General features: G+C 38.0%; 1 protein-coding gene and 2 long non-coding RNA genes across 4 annotated transcripts; 1 reads left to right on the top strand and 2 right to left on the bottom strand.

Annotated features, from left to right (window-relative positions):
* Positions 1 to 2,002: 2,002 nt before the first annotated feature.
* Positions 2,003 to 3,983, bottom strand: LOC130906867 (glucose-dependent insulinotropic receptor). Its single transcript, XM_057821540.1, has 2 exons — positions 3,497 to 3,983; positions 2,003 to 3,342 (listed from the first exon to the last, which is right to left on the bottom strand). The coding sequence occupies exons 1-2, from the start codon at positions 3,981 to 3,983 to the stop codon at positions 2,771 to 2,773; spliced, it is 1,059 nt and encodes a 352-aa protein (XP_057677523.1). The 3' UTR covers positions 2,003 to 2,770.
* Positions 3,984 to 5,409: 1,426 nt separating this feature from the next.
* Positions 5,410 to 8,727, bottom strand: LOC130906371 (uncharacterized). The gene is made up of 3 exons (XR_009061317.1): positions 8,342 to 8,727; positions 6,163 to 6,312; positions 5,410 to 5,940 (listed from the first exon to the last, which is right to left on the bottom strand). It is a non-coding gene; the product is annotated as an uncharacterized LOC130906371 (long non-coding RNA).
* Positions 8,525 to 14,646, top strand: LOC130906370 (uncharacterized). Of its 2 annotated transcripts, none has more exons than XR_009061316.1 (3): positions 8,525 to 8,726; positions 12,246 to 12,371; positions 14,398 to 14,646. It is a non-coding gene; the product is annotated as an uncharacterized LOC130906370 (long non-coding RNA). The 2 variants fall into 2 exon arrangements; XR_009061315.1 differs by having other exon boundaries at positions 12,246 to 12,394.
* The last annotated feature ends 1,012 nt before the right edge of the window (positions 14,647 to 15,658 follow it).

The following is a 15,658-nucleotide window of genomic DNA, read 5'->3' as shown; positions in this document are numbered from 1 at the left end:
ACACAGCCAGGGAAACAAAGGAGTGGCTTCGTAAGAAGCATTTCAAGGTCCTGGAGTGGCCTAGCCAGTCTACAGATCTCAACCCCATAGAAAATCTGTGGAGGGAGTTGAAAGTCTGTGTTGCCCAATGGCAGCTCCTAAACATCGCTGCTCTGGAGGAGATCTGCATGGAGGAATGTGCCAAAATACCAGCAACAGTGTGTGAAAAGCTTGTGAAGAGTTACAGAAAACGTTTGGCCTCTGTTATTGCCAACAAAGGGTACATAACAAAGTATTGAGAAATTTGAGATGAACTTTAGGTATTGATCAAATACTTATTTTCCACCACGATTTGCAAATAAATTCTTTAAAAATCAAACAATGTGATTTTCTGTTTTTTTTCCCACATTCTGTCTCTCATGGTTGAGGTTTACCCATGTTGACAATTCCAGGCCTCTCTAATATTTTCAAGTGGGAGAACTTGCACAATTAGTGGTTGACTAAATACTTATTTGCCCCACTGTATATGTGTGTGTATATATATAGCAGCCAATAACATAAAATGTTTATATTTAAACTTTTTTTGCACTTTGAGTAGCATTTTAGATTAATTTCCTTCATTCATTGTTTAAACTAGCTAACATCATTGATTTAAATGTGTTTAATCTGGGGAAAAAAACTGATCATTTAATTATCAGCTGTTAAAGTGTGTATACATATTTTGGAACACCCTATTAATGTATAGATGTGTACTGTATATATATATATATATCATCAAGTGTTTACTGTATATAGAGTTACATTCTACCTCTAGCTACTGCTTAACTCATTGGCTGCCAAAGACGATGCGAGACGTCCAATCAATTTTGACTTGGAGGGGCGAATTAACGTCACTGACACTGAAATACAGTATGAGCATTCACCGTCAGTCCTCTCGATTTAAATTAATTGGACATCTATTGCTGTCTATCATAGGCAATGAATGAGTTAAGGGTTTGAGTTTGTTGAATTTTTAAACTGAATTTTGTCATAATGGAGAGCATTCCTGTTGCTGAATCACATTGGCATGCTTTTCACTTTTTTCTTGTGAATAAATACGCACCGTTGAAAATATCCCGTTTGGAATTGTTTGATGGTGCAACAGGACCCCTCTGATACGGAATATAGCTCCAAATGAGTCCTTACAACCTGCCTTACCTTATTAGATTACACAGACACGACAGCCTGCAGTCACACTTAAGTCAATATGTATCCAAGCTGAGCATCATCCATGTGGCCTCACTGGCAGATTTATTTGCAGTGGAGCGAACCAGGATGTTTCCATGACTGAATAATTAACTACACATGAAAACCTTTAGATAAACCAGAGTCTGTGGGTTTGTTATCAACAAGAGCCCCACAGTAAATCAGTTAGAATTACTGTCAAGCACAATATGTACGTATTGGCAGGGGTGAAAGTGGCTAGAATTTCTTGCCGGAACTCCCCGGCGTGAAGGTCGCCACGGAGCCAGAAATTTTGTTTATTTATTTTTTCCTTTCTTTCTTTCTTTCTTTTTTTTGTCAAACCTCTTAAACTACTGAAATGCAAAGAAAACTGTTTTAGAACAGTTATTTATAAAACACATACAAAAACTGATTTTCATTCAAAGTTGTCTTTTTTCAATGATTTGCAAAAAAAAAGTTAACAAAAACAGCAATAACGCCAACCTCCCTCCAGCTCCTAAATTTTCCCACATTTCCTCACATACTAAATGCCAAATCTCAATTTTAACGACTTAAGAATGTAGGATGTATATTAAAATTGAAGTAATGTAAATTGATGTAAACATTTACTTTTTTTTTTTTTTTTAAATAATAAAGATATAAGTAACATACATTCAGAAAAATAAGTACAACTGACTTATAACATGCAGAGGGAAATGGAATATATTTTGAAGATCGCGCAAACATTGACTTTTTTAAATCATAAGGAAATTAATAAGTAGCCTAACTTAAATAAACAAATATAAGTCCAAAGTGCACATTGACAGCTAAGATGTTCTAACTAATTATGATAAATACGCCTCCTCAACTCTTTCATTGCTCTTAAAGATTTGATGCATTTTATGTTGCATTGCCCTATTTTTGTCGCATCAATTCAACAACTTTTTTTTTTTTTTTGCTGTTCCAGAAAACATGCACATGTCAGTATGTCAGCCAATTGAACGGATAAATGAGTCCAGGCGTTTTGCTTTGCTGCATGCATTCGCACTTTGACGTGACTCGTCATCGTCTGACACAGATAACTGCAGCAGCTGGGGAAACCTCTATGCAGTCCGTGGAATAAAATCAATAATAAATATTGGTGGAAATGGATTATGCTACAAGCACTTTATTGCGCTTGTTGTTAACACTTGTGTATGTAAATCTGATGTTGGTAGATTGTTTTCTTCATGGAGATGAAATGCATGTGTGGCATCTTAGCATTTTTTTGTTTTTTTTTTAAATTACGTTTTGACAGTTGCCGTCATATTTTCGGAATCAAAGCACCGTGTACCAGAATAGCATTCCGGCTCTGAATCTTATACCGGAACTGCATTCTGGCCCTGAATCTTATACCGGAACTGCGTTCCTGACCGTTCTGGCCCACTTTGACCCCTGCGTATTGGACACAAAGAGATGGTTAAAGATTTTGGTATACAGTAGGTGACGTCATGGTGAAAATGTCTTGGTGGATGGGGACCATTCCTGGATGTAACCTATGTAAAGTATACTGGCTCCACAAATTTAAATTCAAACTGCCAGATTTAACTCAAGTCTGCGCATGCGACTGAAGATCACCACCCTCCAAGACCGGACCGGGAGTCGAACCCCTTCCTGCCATGCACGCAAACATGCCTGCAATCTGCGTCCTCACCTCCCTCTGCCAAAAGGCGTACACCAACGGATTGATGAGCGAGTTAGACATGCCCAACAGCCATAGGTGGTTCTCCAACACTGCGATAAGACGGCAGCTTTTACACAGCAGCTGCACGATGCTAACCACAAAGAAGGGGCACCACAGGGTCAGGAAGCAGCCCACCAGTAAGGCCACAGTCCTCAAGGCCTTGACGTGACTCCAGTACCGGTTCCTTGCTTGGGGCCATTGAGTTTGCAGGCGGTGGATGCCCTCGGCTGTGGTACGAGATCCTGCCTGACTGATCTGGAAGATCTGCCTTTGGTGACCGCAAGCTATCTTCAGTATGTCCATGTAAATGTAGACGAACACAGAAAGGACGGGGAAGAAGCAGACGCTGAAGAGGACAATGATGCCGGTCGGGTAGATGACGGAGAAGAAAGCGCACAGGCCGCCGTAGCCGTCTGTCTGCAACTGGCGGACCATCACTGTGGACATGTTGGAAATATACATCCTACTCACTAGATATGCTGATTAGCTGTATTGGACCCCAAAAAATTGCTGTGATATGGAGGGACCATGAACAGGGGATGACTACATTCAGCATCCAATTGTAGTGATGGATGAACTCGGCAGTTTTACCTGGTAAGAATCCCATGATGAACGAACAAGCCCAAAGAGCCAGAAGAGACCCGGTCGCCGTCCCCTTTCCAGAGAGCCTGGAGTACCTCAGGGGTACCTTGATAGCAGCGTAGCGGTCAAGTGAGATCAGAAACATGGACAAAATGGACGCTGTGCACGGCGACATCACGAAGGCCATCCGCATCAAACACCGGCCCTTTCCCGGAGCGACAGACGAGGTGTTTCCGCTACCTTGACGTGCGTCATGCCCGAGGTCCACGTAGGTGACGTTGGTACCAAAGTCCTCGGTGGCCAGGCCGGTGATTGCTAAGCCCACCAGGCTGTCGGCCAGGGCTAGGTTGAGGACGAAACACCAGCTCTGGCTGCGCCTCTTGGCCAGGAGCCGCAGAAGGGCAGTGGCCACCAGGATATTGGTTCCCACAATCAGACAAGAGGCTACGCTCAGGATCCAAGCAGTCACCCGCGGCTTCACCTCGGACACAGTCATACCGGCGCCAATGCGATCTGGATTCTACTTGCAACCTTCTGCCATCTGGCCCCTTGATAAAATTAAGTTCTTTTTCCGACATGCCCGCCTAGGATCCGGCCTAGGTGAGTTTTTTTAAACAGGTGCTCCAGTTAAAGTCCAATCCGCTAGCGCCACTTCACTCACACCCACCTGCAGGAGAGACATTTTCCACTCGGCTTCACACACAAACAGATGTGGCTAATTAGCCTTTTGCACAGCCTCGCGCAATAGGACCAAAAATCGAAAGGTTTGATGAAGTCGTATTGTAAAAAAAATACATTTTAACATTGTTCTGGTATACTTTATGCTAATTTATCATTGTATTTGTCCTCAACAGACCAGGATTAAGTCACCATTGTAGTTGAAAACAACACTGATTTTCTTCTTTTCCTTTTGGCTTTTTCCCTTCTGGGGTCCCCAAATGTTTTACAGTTATAGACAAGTTTCCTGAGCAAAATATGGACGGCGCCATCTTGGAAAATGTCTGCTCTTAACTTCCGGTTTAGAAAGAACAACATGAATTGCGGTTGAAGAAGTGTGTTGACAAAGTTGATATTGCAAAATCAAAATGCTCCAAAAATGGATTCAGCACGACGTAGATGAGATTGTATGCTTGTTCTTATCATTTAGTTGATCATTTGTGGACAAATTCATAACAACCTGTCAGCCTGTGTTGATATGAAGTTTAGATTGATACGCCAGCCACTTGAGTGACCAATATGAAGTTAATTACAAATTATATTACAATTGCCGAACGCAGAAGGGCTGAAACGGATTTGGTGCAATTGGTGCATCTGCAAAACACGTCAGTAAATCACAATTTATCTCGATTTACGATCTCTCCTTCGTCTCAGGTTAAGAGTCTGGGTGTCATCCTCGACAGCACACTTTCCTTCCGGTCACATATCAACAGAATCACCAGATCAGCCTATTTCCACTTTCGCAACATTTCTCGCCTCCTCCCTTCTCTCACCCGCCATACCGCTTCCACCCTGGTCTGTAATCTAATAACCTCCCGGCTCGATTATTGCAACTCACTGCTCTTCGGTCTCCCTAACAAGTCCCTCCAGAAACTGCAGCTCCTCCAGAACTCAGCAGCACGCCTCATCACTCGAACCCCCGCAACACACCACATCACCCCCATCCTCCGTCAACTTCACTGGCTTCCCGTCAAACAAAGAATCAACTACAAGATCCTCATCATCACCTTCAAAATACTCCATGCCCTGGCCCCTCCCTACCTTTGCGATCTTCTCCGTCTAAACAATCCAACCCGTTCACTTCGCTCTACCACTATTCTTCCCCTCTCCGTCCCCCATGTCCGTATCTCCACCTTTGGTTCCAGAGCTTTTAGTCATTGCGCCCCCCAGCTCTGGAACGCCCTACCCCCTGATCTTCGCAGCATATCTACCCAATCACTTTTGAAATCTAGACTGAAAACACAACTGTTCACTCTTTGTTACCCACCATAACCCATAGCTCTGTTATATTTTTACTTTTTTTTATTGTGCTTTTAATTTTTTATCCTTTTAATACCTTTTTATCGTACTGTGATTCCATGTCTCTTGTGAAGCGTCTTTGTGTGTTTTGAAAAGCGCTCTAGAAATAAAATGTATTATTATTATTATTATCATTATTATTATTATGATATCAGACAGCAGGGTTACGGAGCCTCCTGACATTACGGCCTCCAGACAGGTTTTCTCCCGCTGTCCTGGTAATTCCAGCTCAAATAGCGTATCTTAAAGTTGCTGCAGTTAAAAAAGTTGGATGTCGGGATCGAGCTGACAGTCCGCCGCAAGGCGAGACACCGCCTCCAGCCCCAGCCTTTTGGCCGCCCGTGGGTGGAACAACGTAGTCTCGATATATGTCCATCAATATACAGTAAGTGTTGCTGTGAGGCACACCGATTTATCTTCCCTTGCCTAACTGCCACCTGTAAATAAACGAACATAGTTAAGTATGTGTAGATGGCACAATTATGTTATCAGCGACAGGCTAGCAGCAGATACAGTAGTTGTAGTAAATAAAAGATCATCATAATTACAATCATCATCTTAATAACAATATCAAAAGCAACAAGTCTATCAAGTGGGCAATGTCGAAGAGGTGTGCGCAATTAAGACCCATGAGGTGTTTCACGTCATTAAAAACTTACCAGTTAATAGGTCCACAGGTATGGATTCTATATCTGCTGAACATCTTATGCATGCTAGTCCGAGGCTAGTTCCACTTCTTGCACTCTGCTTTACTTCCTTTATGGTTCACGGCTGTCTTCCCGACTCTATGATGTCGGTGATGCTGGTCCCTGTCATCAAGGATAAAGCAGGGAAAGTAAGCAGCTCGGACAATTACAGACCAATCGCCCTTGCTAGTGTTCTCTCTAAGGTATTTGAACTCCTCATGCTGGAGAGAGTTAGTACATTAATCAACTCTTTAGATAATCAGTTTGGCTTTAAACCTAGCAATGGCACAGACATGTGTATTTATGTTTTAAAAGAATTGGTCAACACCTATTTGAGGAAAAACTCGTCTATGTTTATGTGATTTCTAGACGCTTCCAAAGCCTTTGATCGTGTAAACCACGGGAAGTTGTTTAGGAAATTAAGCCAAGCGGGAGTTCCCAATGACATCATAAGAATTCTTTTATATTGGTACACTCATCAAACTATGCAGGTTAAGTGGGACGGCTGTATGTCTGCCCCCTTCCAAGTTACCAATGGGGTCAGACAGGGGAGCATTTTGTCTCCAATTTTATTCAATTTTTATATGAATGACCTGTCAAAACTTTTAAATAAGTGTAGAAATGGCTGCATGGTTGGTGGCTTGGTGGTCAACCATCTAATGTATGCAGATGATTATGTGCTTCTCAGCCCAAGCTCTTCCGGGTATGGGGAGTTACACAGCATTAAATACAATGAATCAAAGAGTGTCATTATGATTCTAAGAACCAAAGAGGACAAACGGTTGGTTTTCCCTAATTTTAATTTGTCTGGTCAAGTTTTAAAGTCCTGTAGTCAGGTAAAATACCTTGTTCATCTGTTCACGGACACTCTGACTGACAACGAGGACATATTGCGACAGTGTCGCTCATTATATGTCCAAGCCAATGTTCTCTCTCGAAAATTTGGTCCATGCTCTGATGAGGTCAAGCTCGCCCTGTTCAAGGCTTATTGTACTCCCCTATACACTGCACATCTGTGGTCAAATTACACTAAGACAAGTTTTCAGAGACTGCAAGTGGCATACAATGATTCTTTGAGAATCTTGCTGAAAAAGCCTAGATGGTGCAGTGCCTCTGAAATGTTTGTATCTGCTCGGGTGAATACACTCCAGGCCCTTCTAAGGGTGCTAATGTTTAATTTTATTCATCGTTTGAAATGTTCTGAAAATGTGATTGTCTGGGGCCTGACAAACATTTCGCATAGTTCTACTCGCTGCTTGTCACTGTTCTGGAAGCACTGGAATAGGTGCCTTTTAAAACTGGGCCAATAGATGGCCTAATTTTTGTATCACTGTAGTTTACCTTCTTTTATTGTTATGTTGTTTTTAGTTTTGTATGGTTTGTTCCCTTGTATTGTGTGGTTGTGGCTTGGACCTAGAGTCTGTTAATAAATTTATCTATCTATCTATCTATCTATCTATCTATCTATCTATCTATCTATCTATCTATCTATCTATCTATCTATCTATCTATCTATCTATCTATCTATCTATCTATCATACGCAACATATTGGCTTTAGTATATTTTTTGAGCACCAGACACACGAAAATGCAGGGATAGGAAGAACATACCTTCCATAACACAGCGGCAACATGGTTACAAAATCACCCGGTCTTTGTGGTGGCACGAGCTTGGTTCCACATCTGCTTTCATGAACATATTGTCCTCCCCTGTCGTGATGATGTCAGATCGATGCGATATTTCCAAATTGTCTTTTTTAAGGGATTTGTGATGAGTAATGTTACTCCAGCTCCACTGTTGTTTTGGATGGAGAAATTGCAAAACGGAAGTCGCTTGCAGACATTAGGAAGTAAAGCGGAAGTACCTCGGAAACTTGTCTATTCTGTTTCCCCTTTATAATCTTGCCTGAACCAGTTTTACCGTCACGTAATTATTAAGCTTGAGAACGATAAACCGATACGACCGGATATCCGATTTTACAAGTGAGAGATACAGCTGTATCGATAGTAAAGTTACCATTTGACAGTAATTAGCCATTAAATATTCAATGAACCGATAGTAGAGATAGAATCCGGCTATCGCGAGCACAAGAATCGGCTTCTAATGCCTAGTTCAATGCATTGTTTAATATGATAATAATTTAGCTTTTACCTCACATGCTGCGCTTGAGTCATTCACCACACAGCGCACTTAGATGGTGACCGCCGTCGTGGTTGCCTTAACTTCCCATTCATTTAGGCAGAACCGCTGGTAGTCGCCGTCATTACCCGATCGTCACGGGCGTGTCATAACAACGCAAGAGCTAACAAAACCACTGTAACGCCCACTCCGTAGCGTTTTCTTCACAGCCCAAAACGAAACTAGTAGTGGCAACGAAGCAACATGCTAAAACAATTGACAGTTTGCGCACCACGCCAGCGACGTGCAGCGATTGATTTTCAACGCACCCAGGAAAACTAAAGTCGGACTTTGAAGTGACGAAGGCAGCCAGATCTGTTCGAATGGGACAGAGCTAGTGTGAAGCGGTACAGACATCGTGAGTTATTAACAACTGAAAAATAACCCACTACAATGGTGGAAAGGGCGGCATATTGTTTCCACGAAACGCAGTCTACTTAAACATGATCATGTGGATCAGTTGGTCTTCCTTAAGAAAAATCTGCCCTTCAAAAAAGATATAGACAGTCATGAGGAATAAAAAAATGTGGAAGCACAGGCATATTAATGACTTTGTTGTGTATAAGGTTAAAGTAATGATTATAGACCTGTCCGTCTAAAATGCCATGTTTTTATTCCCCCAGTTATACCAGTGGTAAAGCATAATTTATTATTTATTTATGATAACACTAACAGGTTTAATTCTTTTTTTTTTTTTCTAGAGCTGCTGCATATAACGAATATTTTTTGCTTGTAAGATGTTCACATTGAAAGTTTGCACTTAAATTACTTACCTATTGTGTTCAAAACACTAGGAAATACATTAATTAAATTACTGCACTTTATTGTTGTCTGTCACTGGAGTTTTATTTTATTATCAATCCCATCCAACAAAATGACGGTCATATAGTAAGCTTTATTTTTTTTTCATAAAAAAATAAAACATAACAGTGGTATGAAATTTTTTTGTTTAATTTAATTTTTAATCTTTTTTTTATATGTTTAAAATACTGTACGAACACACACAACAAATGTTTACTATCGTATCGTTTCCACTCTGGATCGAACCGTATCGTTCTTAAACTGTATCGAATCATATCGAATCGCTCGGCCTTAAGAATGTATCGTTTTTTAATCGAATCGTAACCTGTGTATCTAGATACATATCGAATCGGCTTCATGCCAGAGATTCCCAACCCTAGTAATTATACTACAGTAACTCTTTATGTAAAATGATTATTTAGTTGGCCAAAACTACAACGCTATCAAAGCAATGACTTTTTTTTCAAACTGACTTAAATAACTGACTTCATAATAATCTGAACTAATACTAATCAGAAGCAAACAAAATACTGAAAGAAATGCTATTAACGTGCGGTAGCATAATTTTACAAAATTAACACCCATTACTTGCCAAACATTTATAAATAAAATAACTACAGGAATTTACTTTTGACTGTCACATAACAAGCATCATCTGGTTCATCAGCTTTCAATGACTTGTCGATAAGACTTAACAGCAACCTGAGAGCTTTTTAACAACATGACAGCCCACCCCTCTCTAAAAAAAACACATAAATAGCTCTTGCCACATTTGACACAATGCGTCAATGTTATCCAAGCGCCACTGGACCTTTCAGGACCTTTTGCAAAGCGCACGCCTCAGCATTTATGGCGGCCTGTGGTCCGTGGGAGCGAGGTTAGAGTTCCGATTTGGGTTCTGTTAACAGCCTGAGACAACGCCTCCTTCCTGACTTCACATTTTTTTTTGTTACCAAGGTGATCGAGGAAGAATCAGTAAGTAAAACTGAATAAAGCGTTTTGTGCGATTACTCTTTCTTTCTGCCGGTTTAAATTTGTTGAGAACTGAAATGCTTAAAGTATCTTGGCATTGTATTTAGAAAAACAGCCTATATTTATTGTATAGTATATTCATAGGCGGAGTTTGACTTTTGGGGCAGGGAGGCACAACACGTTGATAACCCCGAAATGCAGTGTCAGCAATAAAATTAACTTACCAGAATATTTATAATAATAAATTGACAATGAGTGTTTTTTTGTTTCCCATCATTCTTGAGGGGAATTCAAAATCAGGCTGCTTAGGCAATACTTTTTGCCAAGATCGTCATCCATTGAATATGGTACGCTCGGTGGTGTCGTGCCAATGTAGTTACCTCAGTCAAAAATTGTATCTCTCCTGGGCAGAGCCATATGGAGGTAGATTTGTGTCTTTATTATTCAATCAAAAAAAAAAAAAGTTGATTCAATTAAAAAAAAAAAGTCAAATCAAAATACATATTTTCAACCCCCAAAAAAGTCGCTTCAAACAAAAAAAAAGTGTTTGAATGCAAACATACATTTGAAACTCAAAAAAATGCATGCGAAAGCTATTTTTCTTTCTTTTTTTTTTTTTTTTTTTTTTAATTGATTGAAGCAACTTTTTTGATTGAAGTAATGTTGATTTGTGTTTGGGCCACATTTTGGCTAGGACATTTTTGTCATTATTCAATCAAAAAATAAGTTGCTTAAAAAATTGTATGTATGTATATATATATATATATATATATATATATATATATATATTCAAAAAGAAAAATCATTTCAATCAAAAAAAGAAAAATTTCACTTATGGTAGAAATTTTTGAATGCGAAAAAATATTTGACTTTGAAAAATTTGCATTTGAACACTTAATTTTTCATTGAAGAAGTTTTCTTTGCTTGAAGCAATCCTTTTTTTGTTTGGGCCATATTATGGGCAGGACATTTGTGTCTAAATCATTTAATCCCAAAAAATCATTAGAATTTATTATTTTTTTTATATGCAAAGCACATGACCGTCTAAGTTGCTTCATTTCATTCATTTTTGTTGCAGTTTTATTGCTTTACAACTATATAGGTAGATTTAGGTAGAGGTAGATTTGTGTCTTTATTATTCAATCCAAAAAAAAAGTTGCTTCGATCATATGTATTTTCAATCGAAGAAAAAGTCACTTCAATCAAAAAAAAAAAAAAAAAAGTGTTTGAATGCAAAAATAAATTTGAAACTTAAAAAAATGTATTTGAAAACTATTCTTATTTGATTGAAACATTTTAAAAAAAAATTTAAGTCAAGTTTTTTTTTTTTTTATTGAAACAACTTTTTTGATTGAAGTAATGTAATTTTGCGTTTGGACCACATTTTGGCTTGGACATTTGTGTCTTTGTTATTCAATTAAAAATAAGTTGCTTCAAACAAAAAATATATATTTTCAAAAGAAAAATCACTTCAATCAAAAAAAAAAAAAAATCGTAGAAAAAAAAGGTTTGAATGTGAAAAAATATCTGAGACTCAGAAATTCGCATTTGAACACTTTTCTTTCTCTGATTAAGGCAATCCTTTTTGTGTTTGAACCATATTATGGGTAGGACATTTGTGTCTAAATCATCCAATCCCAATAAAAGTTGCCTCAGTCAAAAAAACTATTTTTAATCAAAGAAAAAAAACATTTGCAAAAATATTTTTTTTTGAAAAAAAAAATATATATATTATTTGAAATATATATATTTTTTTATTGAAGTGTCACTTTTTTTGAAAAGCAAAAAGTTTTAAACTCTTTTTTTTTTTTTTTTTTTTTTTCTTTTTTAAGTGGAAAAAGTTTTGAACGCACGTTTTTTTTTTTTTTTTTTTTTTTTTTTTTAAGTAAAAAGAGTTTTGAAGGGACTTTTTTTTTTTCGATTGAATCATTTTGACACAAAGATTCAACTTCCACGCTACTTCCGACATGTTTGAGTGGCAGGTGACTACGCCAATGGCATTAAAGTATTAAGCAAGATAAATGGCCACCAGGGCTCCATCCAGCCACCGGACTCTGCTCACACATTATACATCATACATTTCCCGTTTTCACTTGTGTCTCAGGCTGAAGATGCCCCCCAAGAGCCCCCTGTTGTCCGTGGTGATGTACTGCGTCAGGCATGCGGCCAAGCTACTGTGCCGTCAGCGCCAACGCAGCGGCGGCAGTGGCGGAACCTCAGCCGGACCCCGGTGAGGCTTGCTCACTTTATTAGGTACACCCCCACTCTACAGCATACTACCCGAATGACATCAAATGTACATTTTGTATTTCCATGAGGGTTACACCACGGGTGTTTAATGCAGCTATAATGTGAATTACAAAATGTGACAAAAGATGAATGAATCAAAATCAGCAGCATAGCAGATTTTTGTTGGTTTTGTTTTACTGGAATCTGGGAAGTTGAAAACTTTTAAGATCTAACAGATTATATAAAGCAGAATTTGTGTTGTGACAGTAGAAGTATATGTGTTTGACAAATCCCATTTTTTGATCAGCAAGTGAACATTACGAGCAAAAAACTATGTTGCTAAATACATGATTATTTTGATAAAAATACAATTAAGAGTTGTAACAAATAAGAATGTGCAGGTGTACCTTACAAAGTCTTTTAGGACATTATTATTTTCTATATACATCAATTCTTACACTGTAGACCATGGGTTGGCAACCTTTGACCCTCAAAGAGCCATTTCGACTTAGTTTCGGCAAAATAGTCATCTTTAGGAGCCGCACGCACATAATGACTTTTGAACTGATTGCATCAGGTCGACTGTGTATGTGTGTATGTATATGGCGGAAAACACAGAAAAGACTGAAAAAGCAGTTTCTGCTCTTGCACCCCTCTTTAAAATAAACTGCTATATTTTAAGCCAAAATAACAGTTGTGTTTGATAGAACAATATGTCTAAATACTGCCCTATCAGATTCATGGCGCATTAAGCCCCCGAACTATTTTTAATTTGTCCGTTTTACCCTGGAAACCAGTGTTTACAGACGTCATGCAACCGCATTTCTTTCAACCCAGCCATAAAACCAAGGTAATTGATTATACTTACTATTCAAAATGTCTGTCATTTTTAGCTTAGAATCATTAATTGATGTCTCATATTTAAAATTTTATTTTTTTTATTTAAAAAATCGACTCTAAAAAATTATTCATTCACATATTTTAAACTTTTAAACAAATTATGTCACAATGAAAAAAATGGCGTCTGTAAAAAAGTCACGGATATCTACCTCATAACTATCGCTTAATTGTATTTTTTTTGTTACTGTCGCATTTTCTCCGATATGTTAGATGATAAATAATCGATCCAAACAAAAAAATAGAAAAAAAAATGTTTAAAAGTGTAAATATATGAAAAAGAACATCTCGACCACTCCTTGATGTCTGCGATTTCTGCATCACGACCCTTGTTATATTACCATGTTTCACTCATAAAATACCTAAAAAAAAATCCAGCTGTGGCCATTCACAGCTGTGTCTTGACACTCAGTGATACATGCTACAGGAGTTTTTGGATCGAAACAAGGCAAGTACTCTATATCTCCTTAAAGTCATAGCGTCTGTAATTCTGCTCTCGCGTGCTCCCACCTCCAGATAGGGTTTTGCTGTTTAAAAAAACTTTTTTTTTTTCTTTTTAAAAATGCCCTCCTGTTCAAAATTTTTCTTCCCTCAGAAAATTGAGATTTTAAGCTTTCCAATGATGTACAATTTTGAAAGTTGGCTAAATTGGGGGTCTCAGAGCGGAACTTCAAGTCGCCTGAGTGTTTTCCGTCATATATATTTATGTATACATATATTCTGTGGTGCATATTTGACATAAATAAGGATTTAATCCCCATTTAAACATCTTTGCGCCTGTGAATAGAGCAAAGACTTGTAGGTACACCTTCCCGGTGACAACTGTGATTTTATGTAGTTGGTGAATTAATGACTTGATCTACCTATTAAAGGGACGTTACATTTCTTTGTTCTATCTCACAATCCCTAGAATAAACTTTAATCAAATATTCATTTATTTAATATAAAACTGAGCCACTTCAAGTTTCAAAGAGCTGCATGTTGCTCCGGAGCCACGAGTTGCTGACCCCTGCTTTAAACTATAGATGCAAAAGGTCTTTCTGAACTCATTACGTGGATCCTTGACGTTTGTATTTTCACCGCTAATATTTCTCTCCTCACTGGCTCATGTTTGCTCTTTGTCGCCATAGCAACCTGATGTCACTGTTCCAGCAACTTTCCAAGAGGTTCGGCCACCTGCTTCGCAACATTGTTTGAACCTTGGCTGGAAATGACGACAGCATAAATGAGCAGTAATAATATTTATTAGTAATGGACCATGATTAGAAAAGTGATGTTTCCTGCTGCTGCCGCTGTGGTGGCCTCAGCACCAACACCACCTTCTTACTATTTTTTTTAACACGATTGCTATTGACTTATGTTGTTTGATTTAAATTAAACTACGCCATCCATATATTGGCTTCATGAGTATTTTAATTGCATCTACAGTCACAATAACCTGTGCCTGGGCAGCTTGCGTTGTAAATAGTGCATAAATATACAGTATATGAAAACATTTGGCCAAACCTGATAGTTTACTCTTTTTTTTTCAATTACTGTATATATGTTTACTGTTTCATGGCGCATTAAGCCCCCAAACTATTTTCAATTTGTCCATTTTACCCTGGAGACCCCCGTTTACAAACACAGCGCAATCGTTTTTGAACTCAGCCACAATAAGAAGGTAAGTAATTATATTTATTATTCGAAATGTCTATAATTTTTAGCTTAATCATTCATTGATGTCTCATAATTAGTTAAAAAAAAAACTTTAAAAAAATTATTCACTTGCATATTTTCAACTTTTAAACAAATTACATCACAATGAAAAAAAAATAGTGTCTGTAAATAGGTCACGGATATCTACCTCATAACTATCCCTTAATTGTATTTTTTTGTTAATGTTGCATTTTCCCGATATTTTAGATGATAAATAAACGAGCCAAACAAAGAAAAATAGAAAAAAAAAAACATTTTAAAGGGTAAATATTTGAAAAAGAAAATCTCACCCACTCCTTGATTGATGTCTATGATTTCTACATTGCGACCCTAGTTATATTACCGTGTTTCACCCATAAAATCCCTAAAAAGTCCGGCTGTGGGCATTCACAGCTGTGTCTTGACAGCCTGTGATACATGCTATACGAAGGTTTTGGTTCGAAATGAGGTAAGTATGCGATAATATCTAGTTAAAATAAAAATAAAAAATGGTGTCTTTAATTATGTTCTCTCATGCTCTCACCTCGAGGTAGGGTTTAGGGGTTTAATTATTTTTTTCTAATACCCTCCAGTTCAAAAATTTTCTTCACCCAGAAAATAGGGATTTTAAGCTTTTAAACGATGCTTCACTCATGCATATAGGACAATTTTGAAATTTGGCCAAATTGGGGATGTCTGAGTGGAACTTCAAGT

Source organism: Corythoichthys intestinalis, chromosome 18 (genome assembly GCF_030265065.1).
Source record: "Corythoichthys intestinalis isolate RoL2023-P3 chromosome 18, ASM3026506v1, whole genome shotgun sequence".
Classification (NCBI taxonomy): Eukaryota; Metazoa; Chordata; class Actinopteri; order Syngnathiformes; family Syngnathidae; genus Corythoichthys; species Corythoichthys intestinalis.
Note: the sequence above shows the minus strand (reverse complement) of the source record. Positions and strands in the feature narration are given on the sequence as shown.